This window comes from Muscardinus avellanarius, assembly GCF_963383645.1.
Source record: "Muscardinus avellanarius genome assembly, chromosome: 12".
NCBI classification, from domain to species: Eukaryota; Metazoa; Chordata; class Mammalia; order Rodentia; family Gliridae; genus Muscardinus; species Muscardinus avellanarius.
Window position 1 is genome coordinate 107,268,091 of NC_137798.1, and position 20,508 is coordinate 107,288,598.

Below are 20,508 nucleotides of genomic sequence, written 5' to 3' on the forward strand. Positions count from 1 at the left end.
GGCCGCCCTTCCAGGCCCCCCGTGACAGAAGCCCAGCCGACTCTGGCGACCATTGCTTGCTTGGGACCAGCCAGCCCTCCTGCTTCCTGATGGGACCTCCAGTTTCTCCGATCTCCTGTGCAAGGCGCCCTGACTTGGCTTCTGCCCCTCAGAGGACCTGAACTCATGCAGGAGGGTCAAGTTCAGACCCCACGCCCTCCCTGGCCTTCAGCAGCTGGTGCCGAGCTAGGCCCCTTGTGAGCACCTGCTGTTGGCTGGCTTCGAACCTGCGCGGTCCTCCTGTCTCCGCCTCCCAAGCGCGGGGATTACAGCGTGCCCACCACGCCCGGCATGGTGCTTTCTGTCTTTGGATGGATTTGGCTGAATCAAGATAGGCTCTGCAAGCCAGGCATGGTGGTGCACACTTGCAGTCCCAGCTTGTGGGAGGCAGAGGCCGGAGGAGCTCGGCCCTTCCCCTTCGCAACTCAGTGAGACCCTGTTTCAAAAATAAAGAGACTAAAAAAATAGGCTGGGAGTGTAGCGCAGAGGTAGAATGCCCTGGGTTCCCCAGTCCGGGGGAAAAAAAAAAAAAAAAGAGCTCTATGCTGGGCATGGTGGGCACGCTTGTTGTCCCAGCATTCAGGAGGCCGAGACTGGAGGATCATGGTTCACAGACAGCCTCAGCTACTTAGTGAGGCCCTCCGCTATTTAGCGAGACCCTGTCTCAAAATAAAGAATAAAAAATAGGGCAGGGGATATAGCTCAGAGGTAGAGTGCCCCTGGATTCCATCCCCAGACCCGCAAAAAATAAAAAAATAAAAAAATAAAAATAAAAATAAAAACTCTGCAGGCTAGGCACCTTGGGTTGCAGAGAGAACTGGAAAGGTTTGGGTATGGGATGAGGACTAGTAGGCTGTGGCCAGGCCAGCCTGGGCAGTAAGTGAGGACAGCTCACAGCCCAGGGGAGGGAGGGACCACAGCCCCACCCCAGGCTGCCTTTGCGCTAGGCTCAGGGGGTCCGCGCCTCAGGCCCCCCAGAGATCAGAGGAAGGCAGCCGGCCTGGGAGGGGCACCCCAGTCTGCGGACCTTCTCCTTCTCCTTCCTCAGCCCCTGCCCCTCCCCAGCTCTGCAGGATCTGATCTCACGAACCCAGCCCCCACCGCCGCTTCCCTGGGAGGGGATATTCCGGCTCGACCCCTCCCCCGGCCCCGCCAGCCGGCTGAGCTGCGCCCCTGGGGCAGGACCCCAGTCCGGCCGGTCCTCCGCATCTGGGTTTCCTGCCGCCCGCCCCCAGCTCTGCTCTGCAGGAAGTGGCCACCTCCTGAACAAAGGGGCCGGCGGACAATGGCCATTGAATTGGCTGGGGCGCTCGCGCAGGGCCAGGCCGCCAGCTGCCCGCGCAGATAAGGCCCTGTCCGCGGCAGCCAGCGCACCTAGCTCTCGCGGCGGTCTCCGCCGGCCCGCGGGTCCCGGAACCGCACGCAGCACAGGGTCCAGGGCTCGGCCGCGGCAGGCCAGGGCGGCGCCCCGCCCAGCCGACCAGGGACCAATCGGGAGCCGGCACCCTCCACGCCGGCCGCTCGCGGACCAATCGGAGATCTAGCCCCGCCCCCGAGCCCGCTGGGCGCGAACCGTGTCCTAGCTACCCGGGACCGCTGGTCGCAGTGCGCTGGGCCCCGTGCGGGCGGGAGAAGCCACGCACGGGAGAGGGTGTGATATTTGCCGTTTCCCAAAACAGCACCAAACAGCACCGGTCTCGATGCTGGGGAACGTCAGCGCCGTGCCGGCCTTCCTTCGCCTCGGTCTGGGTGCAATGGTCGCCAGCGCGGCAGACAGCGACCCTGTTTTCCCGCGAGGGTCGGCGGACGCTCTTCACAGGAGAGCCTGGACCTCACGTCTGCGTGCGCAGCAGTGGGCGACGGGGGTTCTGCTCCGGGAAAGAACCCCCCCCCCTCCCGCAGCCTCCAAGGACAGCTCCTACTCGGGCCTGCACCTCTTCGTGAACCTGAAGCCCTGGGCAGTCACTGTGCGGAGGCCGGACTCCTACCCGGCTTTAGGGAGGAGTCACCTGCCCTTCCCCAGCCAGAGCCAGGGAGCCCAGGTCAGGGGACAGCTTTGAGCTGACTCTGGAGGACCCCGGCGCACCCACGTGCCCACCCTAAGCTGGGCCAGCTTCGAGCGAGGCCTGCGGAGCTGTAATTAGGGCAGGTGTTAGAGGTCTCTGGGAAGCGCCCAGCACCTTGTGGCCGCTCCCCCAACTTAGAGAGCCACAGGGCAGGGGCAGGAGTCTGCCTGGAGCTAGGGGCATGATCTAGAGGCTTGGGGGAACCGAGGCAAGCCTGTCTTCCTGGGCAGGATGAAGTGGCCGCAGCCCACTTCCGGTCCTGGTAGGCCCCCGCTGGCAGATGTGAGGGCAGGGCAGGGGCTGCCCAGTGCACAGCAGCAGCGACAGGCCCCTCCCTCGACAAGCCCTTGGCCTGCTGGGGCCTACCAGGACAGGGGCGCAGGGCTTGCGTGCTGCAGGGCCGGGGACAAAGGAAGGCTTCTTGGAGAAGGGAACACCTGTGCTCTGTTTGCTGGGAGCGCAGTGGGCCAGCGAGGAGCCAGGTGTCCAGGGGGAAGGCTCTGCTCAGGTGTGCGAGGGCCTCCACGCAGCAGGCCACCTGCCTTCCAGCCCAGCTAGGGTGGCTGTGGGATGGTGGCACCTGGTGAACGGTGCTCAGGTGTGGTCCTGGCGATGTGGGCGCTTTGGGTGAGCGTGGCCCCTCTGTGGCCCTGCTGGCGGGCTGAGGGCTGTGACCACAGCATGACAGTGCTTGGGTGCAGGGGCAGTGCTGAGGGGCTCAAGGCTGCCTAGTCTGGAGTCACATGTCCTAGGACCCGGCGCCCTCTTGCACCTCTGTGAGCACCCATCTCCTGGGTGCGGCCAGGTGGGCACACCTGCCAGAGCCACCCAGGACTCCTCACGCCCACTGGGACTCTCCCTCACACCTTCCGAGTCCTGCCACGGTGCAAATTTGTGTCCGGCTTTGTGAGCCATCCGGGTGGAGCGTGGACACCTGGGCCTGCATCAGCAGATGCCCCCCAGGACTCGGCCCCATGCCCGGCTGCAGGAAGCGGGAGGCTGGTCAGTTTCCGACTCTCGCCCTTCATCAGCCCTCGCCGCTTCCTGTGGCAAGTGTGGCCTGGGCCCCTTGGCGCCGGCGGCAGTGACTCACCCAGGGCCCCACCATGCCCGCCTGCACTGTGGTCCTGGCTCACCTGGCTGGCAGATCCCAGGGGTCGGGCCCCCTGCCTGCCCACCCCTCAGGGTCCAGCTGCCCCCAGGAGGCCCTCATCCCTCCCTCCCTCCTCCTCTTCACTCCCACCCCAGGGGCAGGCACTTCTGCCTGCATTCCCTGCCACGGTCTGGGCTGTCCCCTGCTCTGCGGTGGGCACCATACCCAGCCCCTTGTCTGTCCCCGCAGCTCCATGCTTGTCCCCGCATTCACCTGGGTCCCAGGCAAGTGGGGGACCTGCCTCTTCTATATATCTGCAGCCCTCTGTGCACCACGGCCTGACCCTATGTGGCTCCCACCGAGGCCTGCCAGCTGCGGCCTCCCAGCACCCGTCATGGCGCTGCCACTCCGTGGAGCTGGTCCCCAGGCCTTACTGCGGTCCCCAGGAGTATGCCAGTGTGTGCCGCCCACCTCAGAACTGGCCCTCCCCCTCCCCACGCGCTTGGGATGGGGAGGCTCTGGGGAGGGCCGGCTGCCTGATGGGGGTGCTCCTCCCTACACCCAGTGACAATCCCCGGGGAAGTGGCAAAGGAGTCACCGTCATGGGAGGGGCTCCTGCCTAAAGGGGAACAGCCTCTCCTTCCTTGAGGAGGGCTTGTGGGGCTTTGGAGCCCCCACCCCACATACACAAAAGCTGTAAGAGGGCCCGCCACGTGCAGAGGCACCGATCACCCCTCCACCCAGTCGTCCTGCAGTGCCAGGCCCGGCAGGCCCAGGAGGAGGAGCGGTGCCCACCCATACAGCACTCCTGTGTGTGCATGTATATGGCCTGGTCCTTCTGACCACCCTTCAATTCCCAGCCTGGTGTCCTGTTTATGGACTGGAAAAAATTTAAATTTTTGTTTGTAGTGAGGATTGAACCCAGGGGCATTCTGTCTCCAAGAAATACCCCTCGCTCTTTGTACTTTTTGTTTAGAAACAGGGTCTCACCAGGTTGCTGAGTCTGGCCCTGAACCTGCGATCCTACTGTCTCAGTCTCCCAAGTACCGGGACCACAAGTATGCGTCACCACGCCCGGCTCAAGCCTGGGACATGATGTACCCGCCACAGGCTGCTGCCCCAGATCCCACCTCCGTCACCCCTCTCCCGTTGCCCACAGCCCTCTGCCCACCTCTCAGGCCCTTCAGCCTGGCCTGCTGGAGCCATGCCACCTCACCCCTCCTGTGCCCATGTGGGGTGCCCCAGACACCTACTAGGCTTCCCAGAACAGAGGGGAGCCGTGTGCAGTCCACTCGCACTCAGGGCCTGCCCTGGCTGCTCAGCCGTCTCTCCTCGGCTGCCGCTGTAGACGGGCTCTGCTCACCTCCACCCTGCCTGACTTTGTGCATGTGAACCCCAGACCCACCTAACCTGCTTGCTCAGATGCGCGTGTGCACACGGCTTAGAGCCCGTCCACTCCTGAGGGTGTGTCCCTGAGGACACGGCAGCTTCCCCGCCTCACAGCAAGGGCTTTGTTACGAGGCTTTGTCTGCTCGCTGAGTAACTCATAAGCCAGAGATGAGAAGTATGTCCTGCGTGCCGCGTGGCTCTTGAGGGAGACGACCTACAGGCGGTGAGCCTCGGGGTGGACTAACGAGTGGCAGACCGCCCTCCTCCCAGGCCCAACTCCAGGGACCTTTCCCATCACCTCATTATTGATGTGAACGCACACACGTGCCTGCGTGCACCCGAGTGGCACGTACATGTGTGTGAGACAGGAATAAAGCTCTTCAGCTTCACAGGTATGACACTTTCTCCAACTTTATTTACTCGTCTCACTGGGGATCAAACCCAGCAGCATCCTACCTCTGAGCTATACCCCAGCTCTATTTTATATTTTGAAAGAGTCTCACTAAGTTGCTGAGGGTGGCTGTGAACCTGCAACCCTCCTGCTTCAGCTTCCCAAGTACTGGGATGACAAGCGTGTGCCACCACGCCCGGTTTTCCACCAATTTTAGAGGTCCTGCAGCTAAGCAATCTGCTCCAACTAGCTTTGGGACAGGGTATACCTCTGAGTATAAGCCATGATGGCGATGGTCACCTTAACTGGTTCAGGATGTGGAGGTAGATCAAGCCTTCTGAGACCACCAGCCCTTCACTGGGGCCTATGCCGATGCCCCATGGGTGAGTTTTAGTCTCAGGGACCTGGCGCTCAGAAGAGGGAGTACTGCCCCTGCCGGACCTGGGCCTCCAGCACTGGACACTGGTGCTGCTGCAGCTGCAACCGGGTCCTCCCGCCCAGGGCTGCCTGCAATGGCCAGCTCCATCCACGCTGCTGGGGAGGCCCAGGGCCTCCTGAGGTGTGCGGGTGGCCCTGCATGGCCTCCCATGAGGCCAGGCTGGTTTCCTGCCCTCACCTCTCTCTCCTGCCAGCCTCCAGAGTGGTGGGGCTGGCCTGGGGCCCCAGCTTACAGCCCAGTGGGTGGTGACCCCCACCCATGCCTGCACCCTCACCGAGGCCACTCAGTTGGCCAGGGTCAGCTGGCGTTGGCGCAGTAACCAAGGGCATTAGCAGCCAGGACCACTGATAGGCCAGAGTCGGACCCAGGGTGAAGACTGAAGTTGGGGTCAGGGTGAGATCAGGGTTGGGTCCCACCAGCCTGGGGCCCCTGCCCTGTGGGTCCTGGCCAGGCCCATTGTGTGGGGACAATGGCTTCCTGAGCCAAGTTCCTCTCCCGACAGGAAAACCATAAAGACCCTGCCCTTGGCCACCGCCCTGGCCCCTTTGAAGGCAGGCAGGCCTCAGCCTTGGAGCCTTGGAGCCAGCCCCTCCGCCCCCTCCCTACGGCTGAGCCCTGCCCAGGCGCGGAGCGTAGAGCTGGGTGCTGAGACAGGTGCTCGGCATGCAGAGTGCCGGATCTCAGAGAGCGCAAAGTCCCAGGGTCCCCCTCAGAGCGCCCAAGGGACCAGGCTACCTTTGCAGGCTGGCTGGGCCCGTGGGTGCAACAGCTAAGGGGCTGGGAAGTTGCTGGCTGTGGTGTCCCATTCTGGGGAGGCGGTGGGCCCAGAGCCAGGGGAGAGGCAGGCTGTGCCCAGCCCCCGACCCGCCAGGCCTCTCCACCAAGCCTAGCTGGTCCTGGGGCGCCCCCTGCTGGCCCTGGTTGGCGATGGGCCAAGCCTATAGAGAGTAGCAGGACTAGGGACTCCAGGGAAACCTCCACACGGGGCATGCTGGCAGCTGTCCTGCAACTTGGTGGAGGACAGAGAGTCGCCCAGAAGCACAGCAGAGATGAAGGGCAGGACCCTCCCTCGGTGCCCACCTGGAGCTCCCTGTCCACCAGCCTCCCGGGTGCCCCACCTGGGGCGGTAAACAGATGGGCCCCAGGAGGACCCAGTGCACTGCCTGAACCAGGTCAGGACCCACCCCCAGGGAGGCTCTTGTTTTGCAACTGCTGAGGGCATGTGTGTGTTCACAGCACACACGCACGTGCACGCAAACCTACCTGCCTGCCCCACAGACGGCACAACCCCATCAGTCATGTGAGGGGCTGACAGGGACAAGCAGGCTCCAGGGACCTGGGGGAGCTAGGCCCAGATCTGGGGGAGCAGACTCTCCTCCAAGCTGCCCCTGGGCCAGGCAGGAGGCTCTTCTCAGGAGCCTGTCTGCCCGTGGCCTCTCCAATGAGGCTGTCAGGACAGGGGCCAGGTGGCACTCCCCTGCTCTCTGGTACCCTGAGAGAGTAGGGTGGCTGGGCACCCAGCTGCCAGGCTAGGAGGCGCCCAAGAGTCAGCTCCAGCAACGAGGCAAGCAACAAATGTACCACCAGGGCCAGAGCACACGCCTGTAATCCCAGTACTTGAGAGGCTGAGACTGGAGGATCACAGGTTTGAGGCCAGCCTCAGGAACTTAGCAAGACCGTTTCAAAATAAAAAGGGGCTGGGGATGGCTAGGAGTTAGGCTACTCCTGAGTTCAAGCCCTAGTACCAAGAAAACAGAAAGCCCACACAAAACCAACGTGCCACCAGCAGCCACAGCAAGCCTCTAAGCCTGATGTGGAGAGCCGGCGATGCCCCCGTCCTAGGACACCAGGGGCCAGAGCGGCTATGAAGGGCATAGCAAGGGAGGGTGCCCTGGCGGAGATCCAACCCAGTCAAAGGCACGCAGCCTGGCTGACCTGCCACCGCCTGTGGCCAGCCACATGCCCCCACACTGGGCACCCAGGGGTCCTGTCAGCACCCACAGCAGCCCTCTGCCCTATCGGAGCCGCGATGCTAGGTGGTGGGAGGCAGGGAGGCTGGCCAGTGCCCTGCCCCAGTGGTCACAGGGTCTTGAAGACACCAGAGGGGCCTGGGATTTGCAGGATGCCCGTGCTGCAGCCCGTTATCCCTGCTGGAGCTCCCCGAGGCCTCGGAATCCAGGGAGGGAAGGCCGGCCTGGGCCAGCGGCTAGGCTCCTGGCTTCGGGCAAGCTCAGACTGTGTGGTCCTGGACGTGAAAGCCGGGGCATTCCACCTCCTGCTACCCCATCCCTAGGCTGTCCTTACATTGATGTCACTACCTACTGAGGCAGTCCTTGGGCTGCAATACTCCCATTTCAACACCCCAAGTACTGGGATTAGGAGTGTGCCATCATGCCCAGCTACGCTCAGACAACTTCTGAGATACCCTGGAGTCCCGGGGTCGCTGCCTCCCACCCCACCCTGGAAGGCTGCAGCCTCCTCCCACTGCTGTAGGCTCTGGGCTGGAGCTGGGTGCTTTGGTCCCTGGGGCTGGTCTGGCTCCACCTGCCCCTCCCTGTGGAAGCAGCTAGGTTGGACCCTCCCCGGCTCCCTACCTCACCTGCCGTCCGAAGCCCCTGACGCAGCCCAAGCTGCCAGGCAGAGTGCAGCTGGGGCCTTGAGTGCCCACGTGGAAGCCAGCTTGGAGGCGTACTGACCAGACTTCCTTGCAAGCCCCCAAAGGCCGCCCGCTCCTCAGAGTGCCCAAGAGGCTGCTAGCACAGGGACAATGCCTCCCATCTACACCCCCAGCCCTATTTCTTATTCTTTATTTTGAAACAGGGTCTAAGTTGTGGAGGGCCTCAGTAGCTGAGGCTGGCCGGGAACCTGAGATCCTCTTGTCTCAATCTCCCAAGTACTGGAATTCCCAGTGTGCGCCGCACCTGACTCTGGCTGAGACTTAACTGCTCAGTGCTCAAGTGTGTGCACCTGGCAGGTATGGATGAAGGCCGCATGGCAGGAGCCCAGCATCGCTGCAGAGAAGCACGGCTCACCAGGTCCCATCACAGGCCGTGGTGGTCCCATGTCAGGAAGGGGCATGCAAATGTGCTCCTTGCCTGTGGGATGGGGCACACAGACCCAAATACTCCCTTGGGGTCTCCACTTGTGCCACTGGGGACCTAAAGAGGGGGCTCTGGCAGCAGCCCAGAGGCAGCCAGCCCGTGTGGCTGCCCCTGCTGGGCCTCACCATCCATGCTGCTCAGGTCCCCAGGACCCTAGCACTGTGTGCTTCTCAGCACCCTCAGGGGAGCCCTCCCCCACCCCAACTTCCGCCTCCCTACCTGGACTCCTGCAGCAGGACACCTCGCTAGCCACACAGGCCCTGCCTTCCAGGCCAGCCAGCCTCTCGAGCAGCCCTCACCCCTCTGCTACTGTCCCCACGGGGTAGGCAGGAAGACTTCAGTTTAGCCGTGTGGCCTAGCCTGTCCTCTTTGGGCACAAGCCTCCCGCCCTCTCCTACCCGGCTGGCTGGCGGCCCTTCAGCACAGCCAGCCTCCCCATGCTGTGCCCTGCCCTCCTGCTGTCGAGCTGGCTCTTCCCAGCCTCCCCTGCCCCACCCAGCAGGAGCAGTGCAGAGGGCAGGTTCTGGATGCTTCAGTGCCGCTCCACGTGCGCCAGCCACTCGAGGCAGAATCCAGGAGGGCTGTGCGCTGGCTTCACCCCCATGCAGAGTCGTGACATCCTGCCCACTTTCCCCAACTCCCGCGATACCCTTCCTGCCATGGCAGCCCTGGCCCCGTTGCCATCTGCCCCTGCAGGGCTAGCACAGCAAGCCTCCCCGGGCCGAGGGCTGGCACTCCCTCTGCCCACCCACCAGCCTGCTCCGACTGTGGGTGTTTCCTGCAGCTGCTCCTGCATGTTCAGGCCTCAGCCCTCGTGCTCTTCACTGCACCCTCTTTCCAGTGCCCTCTGGGTTTCTGTGCCCTGCTGGAAGCCCAGGGAGGCCCGCATCCACCTGTCCAGCCCAGGCACACACATCACACCCACACCCACGCCCAGCTGCCAGCGTGGGGTGCTCCTCAGATCTGGCAGTCTACACACTCCTCTGCAACTCCCCACCCAGGCACCCTGGGGTTTCCAGGGTTGTCTACCCCGCAAAGCCAAGGGGGGTGGTGCGTGGCGGCCAGCAGGCCCAGATATGTGTGTGTGTGTATGTATGTCTATGACTAAAGCCGATCGCCAAGGTGGGTGGTGCGTGGTGGCCAGCAGCAAGAGGTGTGTGTGTGTGTGTGTGTGTGTGTATGTGTGTATGTGTCTACCACCAAAGCCAATTGCCAAGGTGGGCTGTGTGTGGTGGCCGGCAGCCCCGGGTGTGTGTGTGTGTGTGTGTGTGTGTGTGTGTGTCTACCACCAAAGCCAATTGCCAAGGTGGGCTGTGCGCAGTGGCCAGCAGCCCCAGGGGTGTGTGTGTATGTGTGTGTGTGTGTGTGTGTGTGTGTGTGTGTGTGTCTACCACCAAAGCCAATTGCCAAGGTGGGCTGTGCGCAGTGGCCAGCAGCCCCAGGGGTGTGTGTGTATGTGTGTGTGTGTGTGTGTGTGTGTGTGTGTGTGTGTGTCTACCACCAAAGCCAATTGCCAAGGTGGGCTGTGTGCGGTGGCCGGCAGCCCCGGGGGTGTGTGTATGTTACTGGGGATTGAATCCTGAAGCATTTTACCACTGAGCTATACCTCTGGCCCTTTTTTGATTCTGAAATGAGGTCTAAGTTATCGTGCATTGGCCTCAAACCTGTGATCCTCCTGTCTCAGCCTCCCAAGCACTGGCATTCCAAGTGCACCCTATGGTACCCAGCCTAGCAGCCCAGCTCTTGGTGTTAAACAGAGCCAGTCCCCTGCCTGAGCTCAGGAAGCCAGGACTCAGGCCATTTGGCTGGACAGGCAGGGTACCTCCTATGGGAGAGGTCGCGGGGCAAGAACAGCGGGATCTGAGAACACACCCAGCCAGAGTCCTATGGCAGGGTGGGGGTGCCAGGCTTGGAAGCTGGCACTTGTCCCCGCCTGCCTGCAGCAGGGCACCCATGACAGAGGGCAGGCCACAGGGCCAGGCAGTCACAGACAGCAGCCCCAGCCAGCTTCGCTGTCTGAGTCAGTCCTCAGTCTTGTAGCAGCCATGGGTAGGACCAGGCTGGCTATAGTGGCCAGGGCCCCATCTCTGTGCCAAGTGGGTCCGGCCCAGGACACCCAGCCTGCTCCACCCAGAGGCAGAGGGCTAGTCTGGGAAGCAGCTGAAGCCCCTGAGGGTGCCCTGCCCTCCATCTCAGGGCCATGCTCAGGGAACTAAGAGCCTGTGGTGGCCCCCGGACTTTCTTCTCAAGAGGCCCCTGCCTGCCCTCCCTCCACAGGTGCTGACTCTGGCCTGACTCCAACACATGCAGCTCTCCAGCGTCATTCTGGCTCTTCGTGCACTGGTGCAGGGCCGGCACCAAGGAGCCGCGTGCAGGTGTGGGGTCCACTAGTCTGCACTTGGGTACCGTGCTGCTAGGCGACCATCTGGCAGCTGTGTGCACTACTGACTGTAGGCCATAGGACCTCAGGTCCTGGAGCAGGAGGCTGATGTCTGTGCTGCCCAGGTGGTACACAGCAACAGATGGGCCCCCAAAACAGTGGGGAGCCCCTGGCACCTCGGGAGGCAGAGGGCCAGTTCCCAGCACAAGTGGGAGCAGCCAGCCTCCACCACCCTCCCTGGTGGGGAGGCCCCCTGGGCTGGGTGCAGAGTGCCTCTCAGGAGGAGGGCAGCGGGTGGCAGGATACCTGGGTGACCGGTCAAGAGCAAGGCCCACACAGCGCTCCACTGGCTTGACAAGTGGCAAGGCTTCCTTGAAACAGGGACCCACAGTACCTGCCTCTGAGGCCTCTTGAGTGGTCAGTGACTGGCAACTAGGCCATGCGGTAGGACTCCGGGCCTCGGATGCTCTCCGGCTACGTCTGATGAGACATGCAGAGAGTTGGTCTGGTTCCCCTTGCTGGGTAAAAATATTCCTTACATTGCTCAAAACAGGATCCCAACAGTAGGAACTACAGAGGCCAGGTGTCCATGGGATGAGAGTTCCGAAGCAAGGGGGATAGTGCTCGAGGCTGGTCCCAGGTCTTTGCATTCAGAGCCCATCTGACTCCCAGGAGACATGGCCAGGTCCAGTGCCAGGACTCTGCCTGGCCTTCAGGGCACACTCAATAGCCATCATCATCATCTCCATCACAGCCGTAATCTGCAAAGCACAAGGGATGGTCGTGGACGCCCAGACACCCCTCCACTACGCTCAGGAGATGCCCCAGGCTGTGGGATGCTGCCTGCCTGCCTGCCTGCCTTCGTCCCGCCCTCCCTCCAAGGCTCTAAAGCCAGCCCCCTGCCTCTCAGGCCCTACCACCCAAGGAAAACTCCACTCTGGTCTTCCTTAGCCCTGTACTTCTTTGGGGCTGACAGGCCTGGCGTGGCGTGGCGCTCCTGGTGGGCCGGTGTACCTCCCGCCTCTGAGTGCACAGGTCTATGTCCACATGTGCAGACCTGGGAACCCCACCTGCCTGGATAGACCTCCAACACACTCCCAGCAAACCTGAGACCCACAGCCTGCCCAGCAGGTGCCTCACTTTCCCCATGGAGCTGGGCTCTGAGACCCTGGCCAGCTTCTTCTGGCATACCCCAGGGCCTCAGAATTAGTATGGCCAATGGACACTGCCTTGGTTAAAGTTTCCTCTTTCAGAGAGGCATTTGGTTTGAAGCCGACAGGCGGAGTGTCAGGACTGTCAGGCAGGTGGTCTGTCCTGGTTTCTTGGGAAGCCCCCATGTCGGGTCCACCCACCTTGTGGAGCCCCACACACCATTGCTACCCATCATCTGCAGAGCGCTGACACAGGGCTCCCCATCCTCCTCATCTGCGTCTTCCTCGTCCGCCTCCTCCTCGGGGTGGTACGACACAGGGCCGCTCTCCACCAGAACTGCCGCTGGCCTGACGAGCTCAGCTCCTAGGGCAGGGGAGCTGGGGTGCAGGGCCTAGAAGGAGAAAGTGGTGCTGGGATGGGAGCGAAGTGTGCTGCCCTCCTGACCACAAGGCAGGCCTTGGGCTCCTTCAGGCTGGCCCCAACAAGCCTCAGCGCTCCTGCGCGCACTTGAGCTGGTCAGAGGGTCTGCCTGGCTCCTGGTATCCACAGCCCCCTTTCAATCTCCTGCTCATGCAGCAGCTAGGCCAGTGGACAGGCCTCAGGCCGCCCTCTGCATGGCAAGGCCCCATGCCCTGCCAGGCCCTGCTTCTCATACACTGGTTCTTTGGGACCCGGGGAGTGGGTTCTGGTCTGTGCTCTAGCCCTTCTCTTGGCGCTCGTCCCTGCCTTGAGCAGCAGGCACGTGCCTGGCCCTTGTGTCCCCACTGCACCCGGCTTTAGCAGTCCATGTCTGTTCCAGCCAGCATCAGACCAGCAGCCGCTCAGTAACCCCATCAGGCTCTACTGCAGCCCCCCGAGGACCCTGTCCTGTGTAGCCGACGCACCTCTCCCACGGCTGCCTTCTTAGCCGGCTGCGTAGACACCAGAGGCCTCAACCTGCAAGGAAGCACAACACAGCCTCAGCCCAGGTTTCTGCTCCTTGTAGGGCCCAGGCCGACCAGGCAGCTGTGCCAGGGCCGCCCTGCTACTTCAGAGCCCACCATGGCAGTGAGAGCATGGCTCGTCGCACTCAGGACACATGCAGAGGACCCACTCCGCGGCTCTGTCCCCCAGTGGCTGACACACTCCTGGAGCGCCTCCAGCAACGCGAGAACCTGTACCGCCCTACTGGCCAAGACACCGTCCACCCTGGCATGCACACTGCGGCCCTCTTGCAGATCTTTCCAGCCTTGGGCCCCCCCACAGGACCCTTGCTCCTTCCTCACTATCTCCGGGTGTTATCACCCTTCTTTCTGTCCCTGCTCGAGAAGTCCAACTGTGTCCATCCTGAGACCGCCTGCTGTGTGTCTTGAATCCACAAGGGCTGCATTCACTCCCATTGTGACGGGGTACATGCACCTGATAAGAGACCCACAGAGGCCACAGTGACCTCTTCTTCCTGGTCACACAACAGGAGCTCTAGGCCGTCTGTTCTGCACCCCCTTTCTGGCCATGGAAAGTGGCCACATCAGAGACCCCTGCTCAGTTCTCCCTCGACACCTCTTACCACCAATTAGCAGCCTCTGGAGGAGGAGGAGGGAAGGGGAGGAGGGAGAGGACTTCAGGGCTCAAGCCTGCTTCTCTCCCAAGGCCCCACCTGGCGCACAGTGGTTGCCTCAGGACTTTTGCTTGCAGTGCCCTGCACCGGGCCCGCCTCTGCCCTCCAGACCCTCTGGACAGAGGCACCTCTGGCTGATGCTCACAGAGATGGGAGAAATCAGGCTTTGTTCCCATACTCTGGGCAAGAGTGCAGCCAAAACTGGTGTAAGAGGGTGCTGGGCCCATGGGGGAGGGCGGCGGGGGTGAAGAGCCCCTTCCTTTCAGCCACTGCTGAAATGTGTGCATAGAGGGCTCAAGTAGCACCCTACTGCTAGACCTTCAGAGGCTCAGCCCCACCCAGCAACTCCCGCCAGGTGAACCCGGGGACAGTGGGAAGGGATCTTGTAACAGGCTGGGCAGTCACAGAAACCCAAGCACAGGGAGCTGGGCCAGCTCCAGGCAGTTGCTCGTGTGGCCCGGCCATCGCCTGTGTGACATAGGTGTGCTAAGGTCAGGTAGCCAGCCGGGCCTCCTGTAAGGGTCTGATGGCACCAAAAGGACAGGCTCCTGCCAAGTATCACAGCTCGCAGTCCCCAGCCTACTGGGCCGGTCCCCAGCTAGGAGGCCAAGGGACTTAGGGCCACCAGAAGGGTGCCTGGAGAGGCTGAAAAGTCAGTCAAGAAAACTGAATAGCACTCGGAGATGCTCCTGCCTAAAGTGGCCATGCAGACCATGTCTGCAGCTGGTCAGCACTGGTAGCTGACCAAGAGGTCAGCCTGGGGCTTGCATTCTAAGGAAAAGCGCTTATAAACATCAGGAAACAAACACAGCAACTCAGCAAGGTCCTCAGGAACTTAATGAGACCTTGTTTCAAAATAAAAAATAAGCCGGGCGTGGTGGCGCACGCTTGTAATCCCCGCGCTTGGGAGGCAGAGACAGAAAGATTGTGCAGGTTCGAAGCCAGCCTTGCTGGCATAAGAGACCCTGTTTCCAAATAAAAAAATATAAAATAGGTCTGGGAGTATAGCCCGGAGGTAGAAGGGTTCCATCCCCAGTACCACCAAACAAACAAACAAACAAACAAACAAACAAGCAGAGTTGGTGGGAATGTAGAGTAGAATGCCCCTGGGTTCAGTTTCCGGTACCAAAAAACAAGAAAAAAAATAGCCATAACAGAAGAGCCAAATGCAGTGTACACTGCAATCCCAGTGACTTGGGGGTCTGAGACAGGAGGATCATGGGTTTAAGGCTAGCATGAGCAACTTAGCAAGTTAGCAAGATCTAGTTTCAAAATGAAAAATAAAGCCGGGCGTGATGGCGCACGCTTGTAATCCCCGCGCTTGGGAGGCAGAGACAGGAGGATCGTGCTGGTTCGAAGCCAGCTGCGCTGGCTTAAGAGACCCTGTTTCCAAATAAAAATATAAAAATAGGTCTGGGAGTGTAGCCCGGAGGTAGAAGGGCTTTCAGGAACCCCAGTACCACCAAAAAAAAGAGAGAAAGGGCTGGAAGCCAGGTGTTGTGGCGTACACCTATAACCTCTTGGTTATAGGTGTACTTGGGAGGAGGCTGAGACAGGAGGATCACAGGTTCAAAGCCAGCCTCAGTACCTTAGTGAGGCTCTTAGCAACTTATTGAGACCATTTCCAAATTTATAGGATCACAGGTTCAAAGCCAGCCACGCTGGCTTAAGAGACCATTTCCAAATTTAGAAAAAGTATAAAAATAGGTCTGGGTGTATAGCCCAGAGGTAGAAGGGTCTCTATGAACCCCAGTACCACCAAAAAAAAAAAAAAAAAAAAGATAGGGCCGGGCATGGTGGCAAACACTTGTAATCCCGTTACTTGGGAGGCTGAGACAGGAGGTTGTAGGCAGCTTCTGCTACTTAGGAGGCCCTCAGCAACTTAGTGAGACCCTGATTTAAGATAAAGAATAAAAAATAGGGCTAGAAATCAGGTGTGGTGACTCACACTTATAATCCCAGTATTTGAGAAGCTAGGATCGCAGGTTTATGGCCAGCCTCAGCAATTTAGTGAGGCCCTCTGCAACTTAGTGAGGGCTTGTTTCAAAACAAAATAAGAAAGCCGGGCGTGGTGGCGCACGCTTGTAATCCCCGCCCTTGGGAGGCAGAGACAGGAGGATCGTGCAGGTTCAAAGCCAGCCGCGCGCGCTGGTTTAGGAGACCCTGTTTCCAAAATGAAAATGTAAAAAATAGGTCTGGGAGTGTAGCCCGGTAGAAGGTAGAAGGGCTTCCAGGAATCCCAGTACCACCCCCCCCCCAAAAAAAAAAGAAAGAAAATAGGGCTGAGGGTGTAGCTTGAAGGTAGAATGCCCTTGGGTTATTGAACTGCAAAAAAAAAGAAAAAAAAAAAAAAAAAGAATAGGGCTGAGGGTATAGTCCGGAGGTAGAAATCCCATGTCTAACCCCCAGTAGCATTAAAGACGGAAACAAAAACAAAAAACAGCAAAGGAAAAGGAAAAAAAAAAAAAAAAGGGCTGGTGATGTCTACATAGCTTAGTGGTAGAACATCCCTATGTTCAATCCCCAGTATTGTGAAAAAAAAAAAAAAAAAACCCTCCCAGCCAGGCGTGGGGGTACACGCTTGTAATCCCTGTGCTTGGGTGCTTGGGAGGCAGAGACAGGAGGATCACACAGGTTCGAAGCCAGCCGCACGCGCTGGCTAAAAAGACCCTGTTTCCAAATAAAAAAGTATAAAAAATAGGTCTGGGAGTGTAGCCCGGAGGTAGAAGGGTTTCCAGGAACCCCAGTAACATCAAAAAAAAAAAAAAAAAAAAACCCTCCCACATATGGTTGCCAGGAACAACAGGTGCAGGAGGTGAGTGCTCCCCACACAGGAGATTCCTGAAGAGACACAAACACCTGTGGGCCTGGGACTCCAGGAGGCCCTGGGGTGAACTGTCCCCAAGTGGGGGAGTGGGACCTCGTTAGGACATCCCACACCAAACAAAGAGGTCAAGGTGCCAGGGGAAAAGGCCTAGCCTAGACACAGAATTCTCAGTGCTAGAAAGGATGTACTCCCACAAAACCAGCACCCTACCCTCAGCTGGGTGATGTGCATGCGCCAACAGAACCCTGGTGGCACCAGAGCCACTCTGTGGGACAGGTTGCTTCTTCCTCTCTCTCTCTTTTTTATTTTTGGTGGTACTTGGGATTGAACCAGGGGCATTCTACCTCCAAGTGTAGACAAGGTTTCACTAAGTTTCAGGGGGCCGCACTAAGTAGCTGAGGTTGGCCAGGAACCTGTGATCCTTCTGTTTCAGCCTCTCAAATCCCGAGATTACAAGCATCCCCTACCATGCCTGGCTAGGCTGGGGTTTCTTAGAGTGCTTCCTAGCCACCCAGAGACGGCCTCATGAGTTCATCTCAGTCTTTGCACCAAAATAAGTTTCAGATGGATCAGAAACTTAAGACATAAAAAACCAAAACCACAGCCAGATGTGGTGGCAATGCCTATAATCCCAATACTAGGGAGGCGGAGACAGGAGGATTACAGGTTCAAATCCGGTGTGTGGTGACCTACTGAGAGCCTATATCAAAATAAAAAGGGTCAAGGTTTAACTCAGTGGTAGAATGCACCTGGGTACCACCCACAGAAGGGAAAAATTCATAAAATTAGAAGAAATATACAACAGCTTTCCTTACAATCTGAACATAGAAGAGTCCTTGTGGAGCATGATGGCATGGCACTGACCCCAGAAACTAAGAAGGCTGGGCTGGTGAGTGGTCACTAGTTCCATATTATTAACACACACACCACCACAAAAGGGAAGCGCGGAACAAGGACATGAGAAAAGACGTCTCTTCTCCTTAAGTGGGAGAAAAGCACCTTCGCACATCTTTTCTTCTTAACAAGTCATGATTAAAAAGAACAACTAAGAGTGGAGGTGGAGCCGGGCGTGGTGGCGCACCCTTACAATCCCAGTACTTGGGAAGCTGAGACAGGACGATCTGGGTTTGTGGCCAGCCTCAGCTACTTAGTGAGGCTCTCTGCAACTTAGTGAGACCCTGTTTCAAAAAAAGGAATAAAAAATAAGGCTGGGGGTGTAGCTCAGAGGTCAAATGCCCCTGGGCTTCATCCCTAGTACCACCAAAAAGAAAAAGAGTGAGCCGGGCGTGGTGGTGCAGGCTTGTAATTCCAGTTTTTGGGAGGCTAAGACAGGAAGATCATGGCTCATGGACAGCCTCAGCTACTTAGTGAGGCCCTTTGAAACTTAGTGAGACCCTGTTTCAAAATAAAGAATAAAAAATAGGGCTGGGGGTGGAGCTCAAAGATAGAATGTCCCTGGGTTCCATCTCAGTACCAAAAAAAAAAAAAGTGGTGGTAGGTGGCACCCAGGGAGACTTGGGCAGCTGGTACCTTGCAATGGCATCTTGCAGGCCACTGCACACAGGGTCCACAGGTGCAGCAGTGCCGGCCGGCACATTCTGGCCCTTTGCTGGCCTTGGCCCCACTGCTCGCATCTCTCCCACCCACACTCCACCTGACTGCAGCAGCGGTCAGCTCGCGCCTCTCAGCAGAACAGCTGCAGTGTGGGTGTGGGTGTGGAGGGCCTGGGGCTGGCTCTCCTACAAAATCACCCCGAGCTGGAGAACCTATCATTCCTGGAGACAGAACAGCTCCTGAGGCTGCAGGAGCTCCCTCAGCTCAGGGAGTCAGGACATGGCTCGCAGGGCTCCTGATTCTCCTGTGGCCCAGCCAGCCACGGCAACCCAGACACCCCGCCCAGGGGACAGGATGGTACCTCTTCCCCACGCTGGTCCCAGGGTCAGCCCCATTCCTGCCGGCTGGCGTTCTCCTCCGTGACAGCTTTCTGGAGCTGCTCCTCTCTGCAGGCCGCGTGTCCTCCTTGTGCGGGCTGCCCCCACTGCCCTTGCTGTTGAGGTCCCGGAGAACACTGTAGTTAATTTTGCTAGATATTTTCTTCTGCTCCAGCATCTTCTCAATGGCCTCCCCAGCTGTGCTGGCCTGGATCGGCTCTCGGCGTTTGCAAGACTTCTTGGGCTAGATCGAAACATAAAAAAAATGCCTGCTAAGTGGCTGACCTGCAACCTTCAGCCTCATCTCATGAAGCTGGGCTCTCTGGGGCACTCGGCTGGCCCTGGCTCAGGTCACCCCGACACCACCAGTCCACCCCACCTCCACCCTGTTCTTGCACTCCAGCCTCCCTGGTGTGGCCACTCCTTGTGGAGAGAAAAGGAAGGTGCCCAGCACAACACGCAACACACTGCCTGGTGGGATGGAGCTGCTGGGCCAAGCCTACGGACCCTCTGAGAGGCAGGCTCCACCCATCTTCCATGGCCTGACAAGTTCAGTCTCGGTGACAAGAGCCCCAGCTCAATCAGAAGCTCAATCCAGCCAGGTGTGGTGGCACACCTGTAACCCCAGAACTTGGGAGGCTGAGACAGAAGGATTGTAGATTCAAGGACTGCCTCAGCAAGTAGTGAGACTCTCATCAATCTAGTGAGGCCCTGTTTCATAATAAAACTAAAATCAGGCTGAGGATATATTTGGAGATAGAATACCCCTCTGGGTTCAATCCCCAGTGCAAGGGGGGGGGGTGTGGTGGAAAGGGAGCAGACACACACACACACACACACACACACACACACACGCAGCTTAACCCTTTCCAAAGTCACTGTTCAAGCCCTGGAGTGAGCAGCTGAGCCAAACTGCCAGACAGAGAAAGGAAGGACAGTAGATGTTCCCAGGCCATCCAAGAGAAAAAAACCAAGATGGGGCCCTCAGAGGCCAGCCCTGAGTCTGTCTCAGCACCGTCTGCCCTGGCCCCTGTGCTAGGAACCCCACTCCAAAGATGGGGAGCATGTCCCTCCAGGGTGGAACCCAAGACCAGTGTGGCTGACCAGGGCAACTTGGCGGCCAGTGCTGGCTCAGCGGTCACGGGAGAAGGCGTTTCAAGGATATCTCCTCCCAGGAACCCAGAAGTCTGCAGAAGCATGGACTCAGGCGCTGGCGGGCACCCACCTTGTGCTCCTTATAGGTGCCGAGCTCTTTCTCCTTTGCTATCCGCGCTTCTTTCTCTGCAAGTCAGGGTGGGCGGGTCAGCAAGGGCCTGCAGCTCGGGACCCAGGCGGGCGGGCGGGCAGGCAGGCGCTTACCCCTCTGCTCCCGCAGGTACTCGGCGTTCTCTCGCATCCACAGCTCGGCCTTCACTCGGGCTTCCGACTCGTTCAGGATGTACTGTGCAAAGCATGCTTGCTTCAGCCTTGGGGCTCACACTCAGAGCACGCCAGGCTCTCCCACCAACAAATACACTTCCCATTTGTACGCTTCAATTGTTAAAGAAAGGGAAGGTGTGGGCGGGCTCCTACTCAGCGTGGAGACCTGTCATTCCTTCACCCTCTCCAGCCAACCACCCAGCGCGGCCATGAGCAAGAGCCCAGAGATGGCAGACCCTCTGGAGCAGCTCATGGCCCACAGTGCCAACTGAGGAACAGACAGGTAGCCTAGGCACCGCGTGGCAACGAATCAGGGGAGAGACCGATGAGACAGGCAGAGCCGGGGCCACCTCCAGGAGGTGCACAAGACTGCAACCCTGGGGTTGGGATTCGGAGGCGTACAACTACTTGCACAATGGCACCCTCCTGGGGCCGGGGGCCACCCAAAGAAGGGACCCATAGAGGCAACGGCCAGGGGCAGAGCTCAGGGTCCTCCCAATAGGGGCCCTGCCCAGGCAAAAGGCATGCACTGGCTGAGGCCCCCTTGTACAGAACTGGGAAGAGGGAGCCTCGGGAGAAGGGAGGGGAGTGGGCGCTGCCCAGAGACCACCCTCCCACCTGGGAGTGTCTGAGGATGTCCAGGGAAAGCTGCAAAGCCCCAAGAAACCAAAGTACTTAAGTGGC

General features: G+C 59.4%; 1 protein-coding gene across 2 annotated transcripts in view; it reads right to left on the minus strand.

Annotated features, from left to right (window-relative positions):
* Positions 1 to 11,621: 11,621 nt before the first annotated feature.
* BRF1 (BRF1 general transcription factor IIIB subunit) overlaps positions 11,622 to 20,508 on the minus strand; it is a gene marked incomplete at both ends in the record, with an annotated part of 71,846 nt that continues 62,959 nt past the window's right edge. For both annotated transcript variants that reach the window (XM_080706804.1, XM_080706803.1), the window contains 6 exons: positions 11,622 to 11,659; positions 12,270 to 12,441; positions 12,935 to 12,986; positions 18,390 to 18,649; positions 19,631 to 19,686; positions 19,765 to 19,846. In XM_080706804.1, the coding sequence (XP_080562930.1) occupies positions 11,622 to 11,659; positions 12,270 to 12,441; positions 12,935 to 12,986; positions 18,390 to 18,649; positions 19,631 to 19,686; positions 19,765 to 19,846 (660 nt within the window). The remainder of the gene's footprint in view (positions 11,660 to 12,269; positions 12,442 to 12,934; positions 12,987 to 18,389; positions 18,650 to 19,630; positions 19,687 to 19,764; positions 19,847 to 20,508) is intronic.